The sequence below is a fragment of the Pelophylax lessonae genome, assembly GCF_965119305.1.
Source record: "Pelophylax lessonae genome assembly, chromosome: 12".
In the NCBI taxonomy this organism is placed as follows: Eukaryota; Metazoa; Chordata; class Amphibia; order Anura; family Ranidae; genus Pelophylax; species Pelophylax lessonae.
The window spans coordinates 107,351,833-107,365,170 of NC_138779.1; the positions used below are offsets into that span (position 1 = coordinate 107,351,833).

General features: G+C 39.5%; 1 protein-coding gene across 1 annotated transcript in view; it reads left to right on the top strand.

Annotated features, from left to right (window-relative positions):
- Nucleotides 1-13,338, top strand: part of ODAD1 (outer dynein arm docking complex subunit 1) — a 259,341-nt gene that overhangs the window by 186,127 nt on the left and 59,876 nt on the right. Inside the window, exon 14 of the mRNA XM_082273694.1 lies at nucleotides 12,964-13,057. Within this exon, the coding sequence (XP_082129820.1) occupies nucleotides 12,964-13,057 (94 nt within the window). The remainder of the gene's footprint in view (nucleotides 1-12,963; nucleotides 13,058-13,338) is intronic.

Genomic DNA, 13,338 nt, shown 5'->3' on the forward strand with positions numbered 1-13,338 from the left:
AAAAACGCGCGAAAACGCTACGCTCAGGTGTGAATGTAGCCTAAGCGCCGGTTCACATTACCGCGACGCTACTTCGGGTGGAGACCTCCGAGGTCGCGGTGCGAGCAGCACGCCGCGACCTCGGAGCGGCCGCCACGGACTTCATAACATTGAAGTCTATGGCGGTCGCCTCCTGGTCGCCCCAAAGAAGCTCCGGACCCTTTTTCTAGGTCGGAGCGACTTGTGTCGCTCCTATTAGAACGGGTCCGCAGCTTCCCTATGGGAGGCGACCTGCGGCGACCTGTGAGGTGACCAGGTCGCCTCACAGGTCGCCCTAGTGTGAACCGAGCCTAACAGTTGCAGTGGGGTTTTTATATAGTGCGCCTATCCACTGTATCATCTTTGGTCCCATTCCAAGATCCTTTATTGTCTCAATCATGAAGTCCCAATCCACCCTGTCAAAGGCTTTCTCATGTTAGCAAATTATTAATATCACAAATAAAAAGCAGTAAAGATAAGTAAAGTTTTTTTTTTTTTTTAATTTGACCAAAAGGCATGATGAGGCAAATTAAGTTCACTATATAGTTTAAAGCCATCAGTAGAGATAGTTCCACAATAATAAGGGTTCTTTTTCTATCCCCACTAGGTGATGTGCCTGACTGAAAAATTGTTCAGTTTCGGATTATTTGTTTTTTATATTTATTGTTCCGAATCGATTCAAATTTCAGAAGTTATTTTGGAAGATTGGCTCTATTCGTTTTAATGTGTTAGTTATTTCTAGAGATTATTTATGCTCTCTGTTTCTGTTAACGTAATAAATGGAGTGAAATTAATTTAGGACTTATTTATTATGTTATGATTCAGAGATTCTGATGGATCCACCTCCATCCAATGCAAACACTGTATTTATTGTAATATGTTTCCATTAAAAATGTAGTGCATTTTTTTATATTAATGAAAATTGTTAATGCAACATAAAAATTAAATGGATCCAAATCAATTCGGATCATTCATTATGACATTACATTTTTGGGATGCTTCAAACATTAACAAAACGTCTGAATGAAATAAACCAATAGGAATAAATTTCATTGTTTCGTTATAATTTATTTAGGATTCGTTACTATTTTGATCTGGAGATTTTGATACATATGAATCTCCAAATAATAAAAATTTTGTCCGAATTTTGATTCGTAACTAAACAAATAGCACATGTCTACCGCTAAGACAGTGACCCAAAACATCAAGACAGATGTGGAGACTCATATACTATTAGACCTTTAACCACTTTAGCTCCGGAAGATTTGGCTGCTCATTATCCAGGCGTTATTTTAGGATTCGGCACTGCGTGAATTTAATGGACAATTGCGCGGTCGTGCGATGTTGTACCCAAATGAATGTTTTTTTCCCACAAACAGAGCTTTCTTTTGGTGGTATTTGATCACCTGTGCGATTTTTATTTTTTGCACTATAAACAAAAAAAGAGCGCCAATTTTGAAAAAATAAAATTATTTTAAATTTTTTTTATATGAAATGTAAAAAAAAAAAAGAAATGTGAAAATCAAAATTTTTTTACATTTTAGGCCAATTTGTTTTCTGCTACATATTTTTGGTAATAAAAATCGCAATAAGTGTATTTTGATTGGTTTGCGCAAAAGTTATTGTGTTTACTAACTACGTTTTTTTTTTTAAACTAGTAATGGCGGCCATCTGCAATTTTTTTTGCGGGACTGCGACATTGCAGCGGACAGATCAGACCCCTAACTGACATTTTTGACACTTTTGGGGGTACCAGTGACATTACTACAGTAATCAGTGCTATAAATATGCACTGTTACTGTCAAAATTACACTGGGAGGGAAGGGGTTAACTTTATTGGTGATCAAGGGGTTAAGTGTCCCTAGGTGCATGTTTCTAACTGTCAGGGGGCGTGGCTTGTTAGATCACCACAGAGACATGCGATCCTAGATAGCAGGATCGCATAGCCTCTGTGATGATCTAAGGGAGAATGAGAGATGGCTGTGTTTACATCAGCCGTCTGTCTTTCTCCCTCTACTGCGGGAGATCGTGAGTGACCGGCGCCCATCGGAGCTGCCGGTCACACGCGCTAGCTCCCCAGGGAACGAGTGGGAGCGCAGTGCCGCCGGTACGCGCTCGCCCCCCACAGGCGGATGAGTGAGCGACGTACGTATACATCGCTTTGCCCAGCAGCGGCTGAGTGCCGCAGTATATGCACGGTGGGCGGGGTAAAGTGGTTAAATGAAGGCACATGCAGTCTAGTAAGTATAGAATCAAAAATAAAACCAACATAATTTGCACAAAGAGATGGGTCTATAGAAGCCAAAATTGTTTTATAATTAAAAAGAATAGGGCCCTACTTACTACAAGGACACTATACAACAAACGCACAATTAAAGCTGGATTCCTGGATAAGTAAATATAGTCTAAATAAAACAGCCATGTGTACCCTTACTTGAATTTTGGTGTGCTTTGTATTTTCTACAGATCTGTGCAGTAAGCCAATGCGAAACTTTGTCCCTGTGCAGTAGCTTCTTGTAATGAAGACCGGTCACTGCTGCTCCCTGTTCTTGTCCAAGGTGACTGGTCTTGTATCCACCCCCTTCCTATATGTAGTTCTCTGCATCAATCCTGTAGTAGTTGGGACTGCTGGGTCGCTCCCACAGCTCTGCTCTCTGCACAGGCTATGTACAGCACAGTGATTATGTCACTGCTATTTTTTTATATGGTAATATCTGGGTTTTATAAGACATTTGTGTACACAAAAGTGGATTGGTATCCTCTGTGGATATTGAGTAATACACTAAAATGAGAGTTTTTGTGCCCAGTGCTTAGCATTTGGACCCTAATTCAACAAAGAGAAGGTGAAGAGAAACAATATACATGCACATGCACATCTGCGGTGAGTTAAGGTATGGAGGCACTTTGTCAGAAATCTGGAGACATTACTTTTGAACACTCACTTTTTCCACTGTTGTTCTAGTGCATTTATTTGAGCAGATTTTCTGCACTCCGGCACACTGTGGAGCTCTGGACCTGAAGTCATTTTTTTCACAGTTTCTTATCTTGATATCTTAGAATAGCTAAGAAGCTGTTATGTGGGAGATGATGCAATAAAAATCCTAGAACAGCCTCTATGCTAGGGGGCTCCAAACTTTCTAAACAAAGGGCCAGTTTACTGTCCTTCAGACTTTATGGGGGCGGACTGTGGTCAGTGGGAATGGAAAAGGTCCCAACACCAATGAGAAAAATTAATTGGTGTCATTGGGCCACATCATTGGTGTCATTTTAACCTCCCTGGCGGTATGATTATGTCAGGAATTACATACCAAAAGCGGTACAATTCTTTTCATGGAAATTTGGCGTTATGTATTATAGGCCTACAATTCTTAGTAATTACTGACTTAAACCTGACCAAAACAAGAGTCTAGTAGACATCCCAGATGTGATAAATTTGAAACACAAACACGTGAATTATAATTGAATCAATAATATTATTTTATTATTTAATATATAATATATATAATAAAATTATATTATTGATTAGATTGTAATTCATGCGTTATATATTATATATAGATATATGTGTGTATATATATATATATATATATATATATATATATATATATAATATATAACGCATGAATTATAATTGAATCAATAATATAATTTTATATATATATATGTGTGTGTGTGCATATATATATATATATATATATATACACATATATATATATATGCATATATATATATATATACCGGTATATATATATATATATATATATATATATATATATATATATATATATATATGCATATATATATATATATATATATATATAATATAAAATGTGTTTTGTGTTTTGTGCAACGTTTTTTTTTTTTTTTAATTTCCCTCCCTAGTTCCGCTCCCATGCAGCATTGCTGCTGCAGGGAACGGAACTAGGAAGTGATCAGACCGACGGAGGAGCGGCGGGACTCTCGGCTGGCGATCTCAGCAATGAGAGATCATCGCTGGATAGCCAGGATAAGGTAAGAGAACACCGCTGCGCTCTCTGCAATCCACCCCGAGCGTGACTTGGGGTTACCGTTCCTGATATGAAAAATCAACCCCGAGTCACGCGGATTACCGCCAAGGAGGTTAAGAAATCGTGCCCCTTCCTTGATGTCATTGGCAGGAATTGTTCCCAATCACTGATGTCATTAGGCCCGATTGTTGGTGTCATTGAGAGAAACTGTGTCCCATTGTTGGTTTCATTGTGAGGAATTGTCCCCCATCGTTGGTATTATTGAGAGGATTGTTTCCCCATCGTTGGTGTCATTGGGAGGAATTGTGCCCCATCACTGATATCGTTGGGCCCCATTGTTGGTGTCATTGAGAGAAACTGTGCCCCATTGTTGGTGTCACTGTAAAGAACTGTCTCCCACGGGTTGGTGTCATTGGGAAGAATTGTGCCCCATCGTTGGTGTCAGTGGGAGGAATTATGCCTCATTGTTGGTATCAGTGGATGAAATAATGTCCCAAGGGCCAGACAAAAGCAACCAAAGTGCCGCATCTGGCCCCCAGGCCACAGTTTGGAGATCACTGCTCTATGCACAAATACTGTCAAATGAGATAGCAAAAAGAATAGCAAGGGTCTTTTTAAAAAAAGCTTGCAAGACAAAACCTCTAAATACCAGTTACTTCTTATTAAACACCCCTACTCATACTGTACATTACACATTCACAAAGTAATATAAACTAAAAAAAATACCCAATTAGAGTCCAGGGATGAATCTGTAAGAAATGGCAGTTCATTATTAAATTTGAATTGTATAAAACTTGTCTGGACACAGCAGTTTTTTTTTTTTTCTCATTTTTATCACATACCATGTTTATATTATGTGAACGATACTTTGCCATGAGCAACGATAAAATATTGTGCTAGCCTTTGAAAGAGTTCATTATCCTGCAGTATTTGATGGGCCAGCAGTAATGATTTATGAAGCTTAGAAGTTATTGCTGTGTAGACACAACATAATTATAGTTTATGTTCAGGCCTTGCACATTTGTGGATCGTAGCTGTCTATGAAATTAATTACATTAATTTTGTACATCGCTGCCTCTTTATAATGTAAGTAAAAATATATTGAGAGTAATTTGCACATGGTTATCACAAAGTAAGTATTCCCAATTTTTTATGGTATTTTACACTTGCTCACTGGCGCAGCTAAAGATTGGCCAACTGCATGCAGGAATGCTGTTGCAATTAGTAATTTTATTCAATTATTTCTGATGAGAAATGAAACGTTATTGGTAAATGCTTACTGGTTACTTATCTTTGTTTTTTTTTTTTTTTTTTTTCATTAGGGTCTTTTTGGGTTACTTAAAGAGACTCCTCTATGTGAAAAAAAAGTAATGAAAGTAATGCGGAAACCTTATGGCAGAGAGCATAAAATACCAGTTTTTTCTCGCTTGTGCTCTGCCTCCACTCTAATCCCTGCTACAACCCCCCCAAAAAATCCTTTCCTTTCCGAAATGTGGCCCTTTGGCAGGTATTGTGCCGACAGTAGTCTGTGTTTTTGTGACTATTTAAGCCAGTTAAAAGAGAAGTATGGCCAAAGTTTTGTTTGCCATACTTCTCTTGTGGGTCACAGGAGTACACTTTTTTTTATTCTCCTGTAAACCAGAGGGTTGTTGCCGCTATAAGGTGAAGGGCAGAGCCATGCAAGGCTCTGGAAGAATCCCTACAATATTGTCAGGATCCGCTCTCCTGTCTGACAGCTGAGAGTCAGGGCCAGTCGTGCCCACCCCTCCCCAGCCCGGTGTTCCAGTGAGAGCTGGAGGGGCAGAGCGGAGAGCAGTGATTGAAAGTGATCACTCAGTCCTTAGTCTTAGAGCCAGTGTGGGACAGCTGCATCTCATGACAATCAACGTGATGTTGCTTTTGACCTCCTAGACCATAGAGACAGCCAGGGAGCTATTAGTCCTCTGCCAACTCTATGATAACCTGTCGGCAACATCGGATTGGATACCGGGCTCCCCGATTTCACAGGACAGTCTAGAAAAGTGCCAGTGGGTAGCAGAAGGGGGGCCCTCTCCTGCCACCTGTAAAAGCAATTCAGTGGCTAATCAGCCACTAGGATTGCTTTTGGATGAAAGAATATCACTGGCTGAAAAAAAAGAAATACTGTGATTATGGCATACAGCTGCAGACATGTACATGATTTGGCATCAAGTAGTTAAAGAAAATATTCTTTACACTGACTATTTTTTTTTTCTTTCACTCTACTTCTGCTGTCTAATTCTTGTCTATTTCCATGTGTTTTTTATCTGTGATCTTTTATCATGCAATTAGTAGAGAAAAATATCAAATGTGGTACAAATAATTTCTAGGGGGTTTAAGGCAGCATACATGTGGGAGCATTAATTTGTAATAGGCTGGTAAAACTAGTGATCTTCAGTAGTCTAATGTAACGTTCTCCAGAATCAATCAAAGAAATAAGAGTCACCAGCAATCATTGTATATTACGGGTTCATACGTATTTGTTTACATAGGTTAAAAAACACCAACATTTTGGGGCTGTACAAGGTCCCTATCTCGAGGTGACAGGCTTTGACCCTGCGCAGCCCTGAAATATTAAGTGTATTTGACCTATGTGACGTTACACAAATAAATATCAGTGCAGCTATAAAGAACTGCATTTAATCTCTCTATCCAGAGTGTCTCTTTTTGCAAGATCTTTTTATCCCAGTTTCTCCCTCTTGGGTCTCGGGGAATTATTTCCAAAATTTTGAATGAAACGTGTGAAGTGTCAAAACGGTGATACAGATTCATATGGCGGCTAACTGGGATTACCATTTTTCCACATCGGCAAAGCATTAGATACAATTCCTTGAGTGTTGCGATCTGCATGAAAACACTGCCTGAACAGTTCACCATTGGGCAAGTTAAATTGTGTGCCTTGGGTTACCTAGGGACATAAATCACAACTGCCACATCTGTGTAATCCCGGTCATAGCCTTTCTTAGTGCCGGTTCACACTAATACCACTTGTCAGGCGACTTGGTCAGCCTGGCAAGTCGTGCACCGTCGCAGTCATTGAGTAGTACAGGACCGGTTTTAATAGGAGCGACACAAGTCGCTCCAAATTAGAAAAAGGGTCCTGTACTACTTCAGGGTGACCTGGAGGCGACTTGCATTGCCATTCATTTTATGAAGTCCGTGAAAGTTGCGCCGAAGTCGCGCTGCACGCGACTTCACAGGTCGCCCCCTAAGTCGGAGCGACCTAGTGTGAACCGGCACTTAGTGTTTTTTGGGGACATAATACATTTATGTTATTTGCTTACAAATAGAGGAAGCTCTGCAAAATAATATCTACGGTATTCCTTAACGTATTTGGATATACATCTGTCGTGCAGTAGGATATGCCAATGTCTGCTAAGGACATTTCGCAACTCCTGGTGCTGGGATGAAAATTTGGAAAATCATTTTACTGTTGGACTATCATTATGCAGGGTATTGGGTTTACAAAGTAGTGTATTTCTCCTTTGGTTCAAGGCTCGATTATATGCCTTGTGTAGCTGTCAATGTCTTACCTTGCCCTCCTGTTGGCAGCCATCTTGAACATGTGTAGACTGCTGCCTCTTATAGACTCTGATTGCATCATCACTTGCCTGCTGCCTGGGGATTGCACAGTGATGATGCTGCACACCTGACTATATTTATCACCTGATGGGTTGCAGTCCTTGCCCTTGCTGTTGTGCTCCAAGGGGCATCTCTGCTAGCAGTCTTCTGTTCTCCGTGTTCCTTCGTGTATGACCTGGCTTGGCTGGCGACTCTCCTGGCTCTCGACCCCGCATCGGCAGTTGATCCCGCATCAGCAGACGACCTGGCATCGGTAAACTACCAGCTTCTGCACTCGACCCCGGCTTTGATGACTACCTGCTTCTAGACCTGACCCCGGCTTGTTCCTGCTCTAACTTCCTCATTCTAGCTGTGGGTTTATTGTTGTTTGCTCCAATAAATTGTTTTATTTTATCTGCATCCCCATGTGGTCTGGTTTCCTGGCACCCTGACAGTAGCAAGGTTTTGTTATACCCTCTTTGTAACAGATGGGCATGTAGCAGTCCTGCTTGTAGTTTGAAATCCTGTAAATGTGTACAATTGCATTGAAGTCTTACTTATTGTCCATACGGTATGCTACAGGATGGGCGCTATCCGCATGTAGCAATGTATTGCCCACCCCGTGGCTATGCACTGATTGATATCTATAAAGATTCTTAAATCTAGAAAGGTAATAGCTTGTTGTAAATCATAAAAATACAAAAATATGTGCAGCGCTAGGAAAAAATAATAAAGTCCAACAAAGTAAATTGTCCAATCACAGGAAACATTCCACACAAATATAAAATTGACAGTGGTAATGAAAAAAGTCTAACATATAGAAATGATGCAAATCAAATAAGTGCAGCAAATCCCATCACCAGTGAAGGTAAAAATAAGTTGCGCTCACCAGATGGATGGGACCCCAAATACCTTATGGTATAGGAGTCAAACAGGCTTAGAAATGACGGAGTGTCCCCACAAATTTTCACCGATTCCAATGGAAACCATGCAAATCTCCAGCAGATAAAATTGATCAGAGATTCCCCTTCAACATGGTGGGTGGTAAATCCGAAAAGAAATGGAGGGACATATAGCGTAATATTGCTAAGGCCAATTTATTATTAACCGCCTTAGCGGTAATCCCGAGCGTGACTCGGGGTTGATTTTTCATTGCAGGAGCGGTAACCCCGAGTCACGCTCGGGGTGGATTGCAGAGAGCGCAGCGGAGCTTCTCTTACCTTCTCCTGGCGATCCAGCGATGATCTCTCATTGCTGTGACCGCCAGCCGAGAGTCCCGCCGCTCCTCCGTCCCTCCGTCGGTACGATCACTTCCTAGTTCCGTTCCCTGCAGCAGCAATGCTGCATGGGAGCGGAACTAGGGAGGGAAATTCAAAAAAAAAAAAAAAAAACGTTACACAAAACACACTTTATATTATATTATATATATATATATATGCATATATATATATATATATATATATATATATATATATATATACACATGCATATATATATATATATATATATATATATATATACACATGCATATATATATATATATATATATATATATATATATATATATATATATATATATAATATGCACACACACACATATATATAAAATTATATTATTGATTCAATTATAATTCATGCGTTATATATTATATATATATATATATGTGTGTGTGTATATATATATATATATATATATATATACACACACACACACACATATCTATATATAATATATAATGCATGAATTATAATCTAATCAATAATATAATTTTATTATATATATTATATATTAAATAATAAAATAATATTATTGATTCGATTATAATTCATGTGTTTGTGTTTCAAATTTATCACATCTGGGATGTCTACTAGAGTCTTGTTTTGGTCAGGTTTAAGTCAGTAATTACTAAGAATTGTAGGCCTATAATACATAACGCCAAATTTCCATGAAAAGAATTGTACTGCTTTTGGTATGTAATTCCAGACATAATCATACCGCCAGGGAGGTTAATAAAGCTGATACACTTACAGACATCCGTGAAAGACAGGCATATAAGGTATATAGCAGCTGGGCTGACCAAGTCCTCTTTACATGTTTCGGCATAAATGCCTTTTTCATGTAAATCGTATGTAAGTGTAAATTTGAGATTATCTGTGTTAATATTAAAACTATCCACAAAATTCAAGAGTTCCTCAACTGTACCGGTCCATATTATAAAAATCTCATCAATAAAGTGGTACCAGCATAAGTATAGGACTCCTCCTGCCACAGTCCACGTTCCCACCCTTCAGGTACAAGTTTGCATAAGACGGGCACAACAAGTGCCCATAGCAATGCCTTGAACCTAGAGGTAGTGGGAACCCGAGAAGGTGAACCAATTATGTGTAGGTATATAGTACAATTGTTGAAGGAGGAATTCATTGAAATCCCATTGTGCATGCTGCTGCTCTCTTAGGAACATACGTATTGTGTTAATGCCTTAATTATGTGGAATACTTGAATATAACACCTCCACATCTAGGGTTACCCGTAATGCTTCATGAGGGATTGAAAGCCCTTCTATATGGTTTACAAAATCTAGAGTATCCTTAATGAAGGAAGGCAATGCTGGTAACAAAGAGATGGGCCCTGCCCCATCTATGACTGGCCTTCACAGCAAAGAGCACATGGAAGGGCAGACGTATGAAAGACAAAAGCAGAGAAATTCCCAACTCAACTCACCAACCAGTTCTGCTTACCACCCGAATTAACCTGTCTAAGAGTATGCGTTAAAACAGAGGTTTAGTTGGCACAACTTTGCAAACACATAAGTAAGCTGTGGCAATTGAGTTTTAATGTTGATAAATGTAAAGTTATGCACTTGGGGGCTAAGAATATGCATGCATCATACATACTAGGGGGAGTAGAACTGGGAGAATCCATAACGGAGAAGGATCTGGGTGTTCTGGTAGATCATAAGCCTAATAATAGCATGCAATGCCAAGCTGTGGTTTCCAAAGCAAGCAAAGTCCTTCCTTGTGTTAAAGGCATGGATTGGACTCCAGAGAGAGAGACATCATTAGTAAGACATATGGAATATGCAGTTCAGTTTTGGGCATCAGTTCTCAAAATGGATTTTAGGGAACTGGAGAAAGTGCAGACAAAGGGTAACTAAACTAATAAGAGGCATGGAAGAGCTCAGCTATGAGGAAAGATTAGAGGAAATTCATTTATTCTCTCTTGAGAAGAGGAGATTAAGGAGGGATATGATCAAAATGTATAAATACATAAGAGGTCCATATAGTGAACTTGGTGTTGAGTTATTCAATTTAAGGTCATCACAGAGGACAAGAGGGCAATCTTTACGTCTAGAGGGAAAGAGATGTAGTCTCCAAAAACTGAAAGGTTTATTCACAGTAAAAATGGGGAATAGAATCCCTCCAGAGGGGGTTCTGGTCAGCACACTAGATTGCTTTAAAAAAAAACCTGGATTCTTTCTTGGGGATAAACAATATAACTGGATACTAATATTTATAGGTAAAGTTGATCCAGGGATTATCCGATTGTCTCTCGGGGGAATCAGGAAGGAATTTTTTTCCCCTGCTGCAGCAAATTGGGTCATGCTTTGCTGGGGTTTTTTGCCTTCCTCTGGATCAACTGTGGGTATATTATTGTGTATATGGGATTGTATGGTTGTGTTTTTACTGTTTTTTTGTTTTTTAATGGTTAAGTCAGATGGACTTGTGTCTTTTTTCAACCTGACTAAGTATGCAACTATGTAAGCTGCCGGAACCCCTTCACAGCACCCTGTATTACCTGCAGTCCTAACCCTTGTAAATGTATGAGATTCTCCACAGTGGGTGTACATGCATTCTAATGGATTGATAATTGTGGGCCTGGAGGTAGCTCAATCCTCCTTAAAAGCACAGGGGCACACTGGACACCCGACACATAGCACTATGCCAGCAAAGGTGTCCAGTGTGTCCCCTCACCAATAATATATCAATAACAACTGGTTTTGCACCAGTCTTCAGGGTTCCCAGCACCGGTATCCTTACTGTGGAAAGGGGTTGTGAGTCCTACCGGCTTCACAGCCACCTTTCTACTGAGCATGTGCACATGCTGCTCTTTTTGAATGGTCCTTCAGCTTTCTGGGATCTGTGACGAGTCCCAGAAAGCTGTGGGGGAATTGGAGGAGCCCAAATTCTGCTTTAATCTCCTGGTTTTGACAGGTACCCCCTCCCTAAAACATAATTGTGTCCAAAAGAGTAAGATGAGGGGAAGCAAAACTTCCCCTTTTGGGTGAAATTTCGCTAGAAAGTAGAAACTTTTTTTTATTTTGGACAGAGTAAGGGAGGGTTATAACCCATGTCAGATTTCTTTTTTTTTTCTTTTGCCATCTGTGTGCCATTGCTGAGATTTCCCTTCCTTTCCTGCCCCATAGCCAAAGAGGAAGTCAGAGGAAATCCCTACAAAATTAAGGGAATTCCTTGGGGACCCCCAAGTCACCAGAACTAGTGACCCCATTGGAAGATTTCCCTTCTATTACTTTTCTGGGGACAACCCAAAATTTAAGATTTTCTTTTACTTTCACTTTCAATGATAATGGTAAACAGGCTAAATATAGAGGATGAATCTCCTTAACTGGGGGCAAAGACAGCAATAAAAACCTGACAAGGGTTCTAATCCCTCTGCACTCTATCCAAAACTAAAAAAAAGGTTTTGCCTTTAGTTATACTTTAAGTAAATCCACTCGAAAGTTAAAGCAATGCTCCCTGAGGAACATTGTAACTAAGAGCAAGTAAAGTAACCATGGCTTTTAGATGGTTTACGTCACACGTGTATGTATTTCAGCTGTCTATGTATTGCTTGCCTAGGGTTAAAACCCATATTGGTATGTATAGTCTGTAATTATATATAAATTGATGGGGCAGCTGTAATGGTTGTGTCTTGCTGATCCTCTTATTTTTTTTGCAATTCCACTAGACAGAATCTGTCCTAAAACCATAAGCTAATTACATTTAACACCCATAGTGCTCTTGGTAGCCATAAACCATGGCAGGTTGGAAGCACCTTGCTAGCAGTGGTTATTATTAACAGAAAGAAAGAGGTACATTTTCTTTCAGTGAATAATATGATTTGGTTATGCTGACATATCCCCTACTGATTCAGTAAAGTGTGAATTTTGCTAAAAGGTCTCAAGATATGAGTTTACTAAATGTTACATAAATTATAAGCATGTGGACTTTTTGCACCAGGTGGTGAGAAAGGTGCAAAAATGATTTAAATGTCAGTGATGTTAATTGAGCTGCACTTTCTGTGCACTTCTGTTTACAATGGACGCAGCTGATGCTTGTCTCTTTCTGCCTGTCTATCCAGAGATGAATATGACAGTGACAACGAGTCCCCAACCGCAGATGAAGAAGAGAGACCTCTGACGGTAGTAGAACTGCGAGAGAAAATCATGAGGGGGGTAAGATGCATTATGTAAACATCACATTTCCCACAGGTTACCCACAATTAAAAATAAAACAGCTTTGTGAATGTAAGGTTTATAACAAGATCATAATGTTTTATGTCATGTATGAATGTACATTTTAGAGTGATCCCCAAGGGTTTTAGGACAAAGGGAAAAGCATCCTACATTGCGTGCAATGTGCTAAACATATAGAAAGTGTAATGAATAATAATGTAAGGAGGATAAGCAAGTATCTTTTTTTTTAACTTTGGTACCTTGGTTTTAAAGCAGACCTT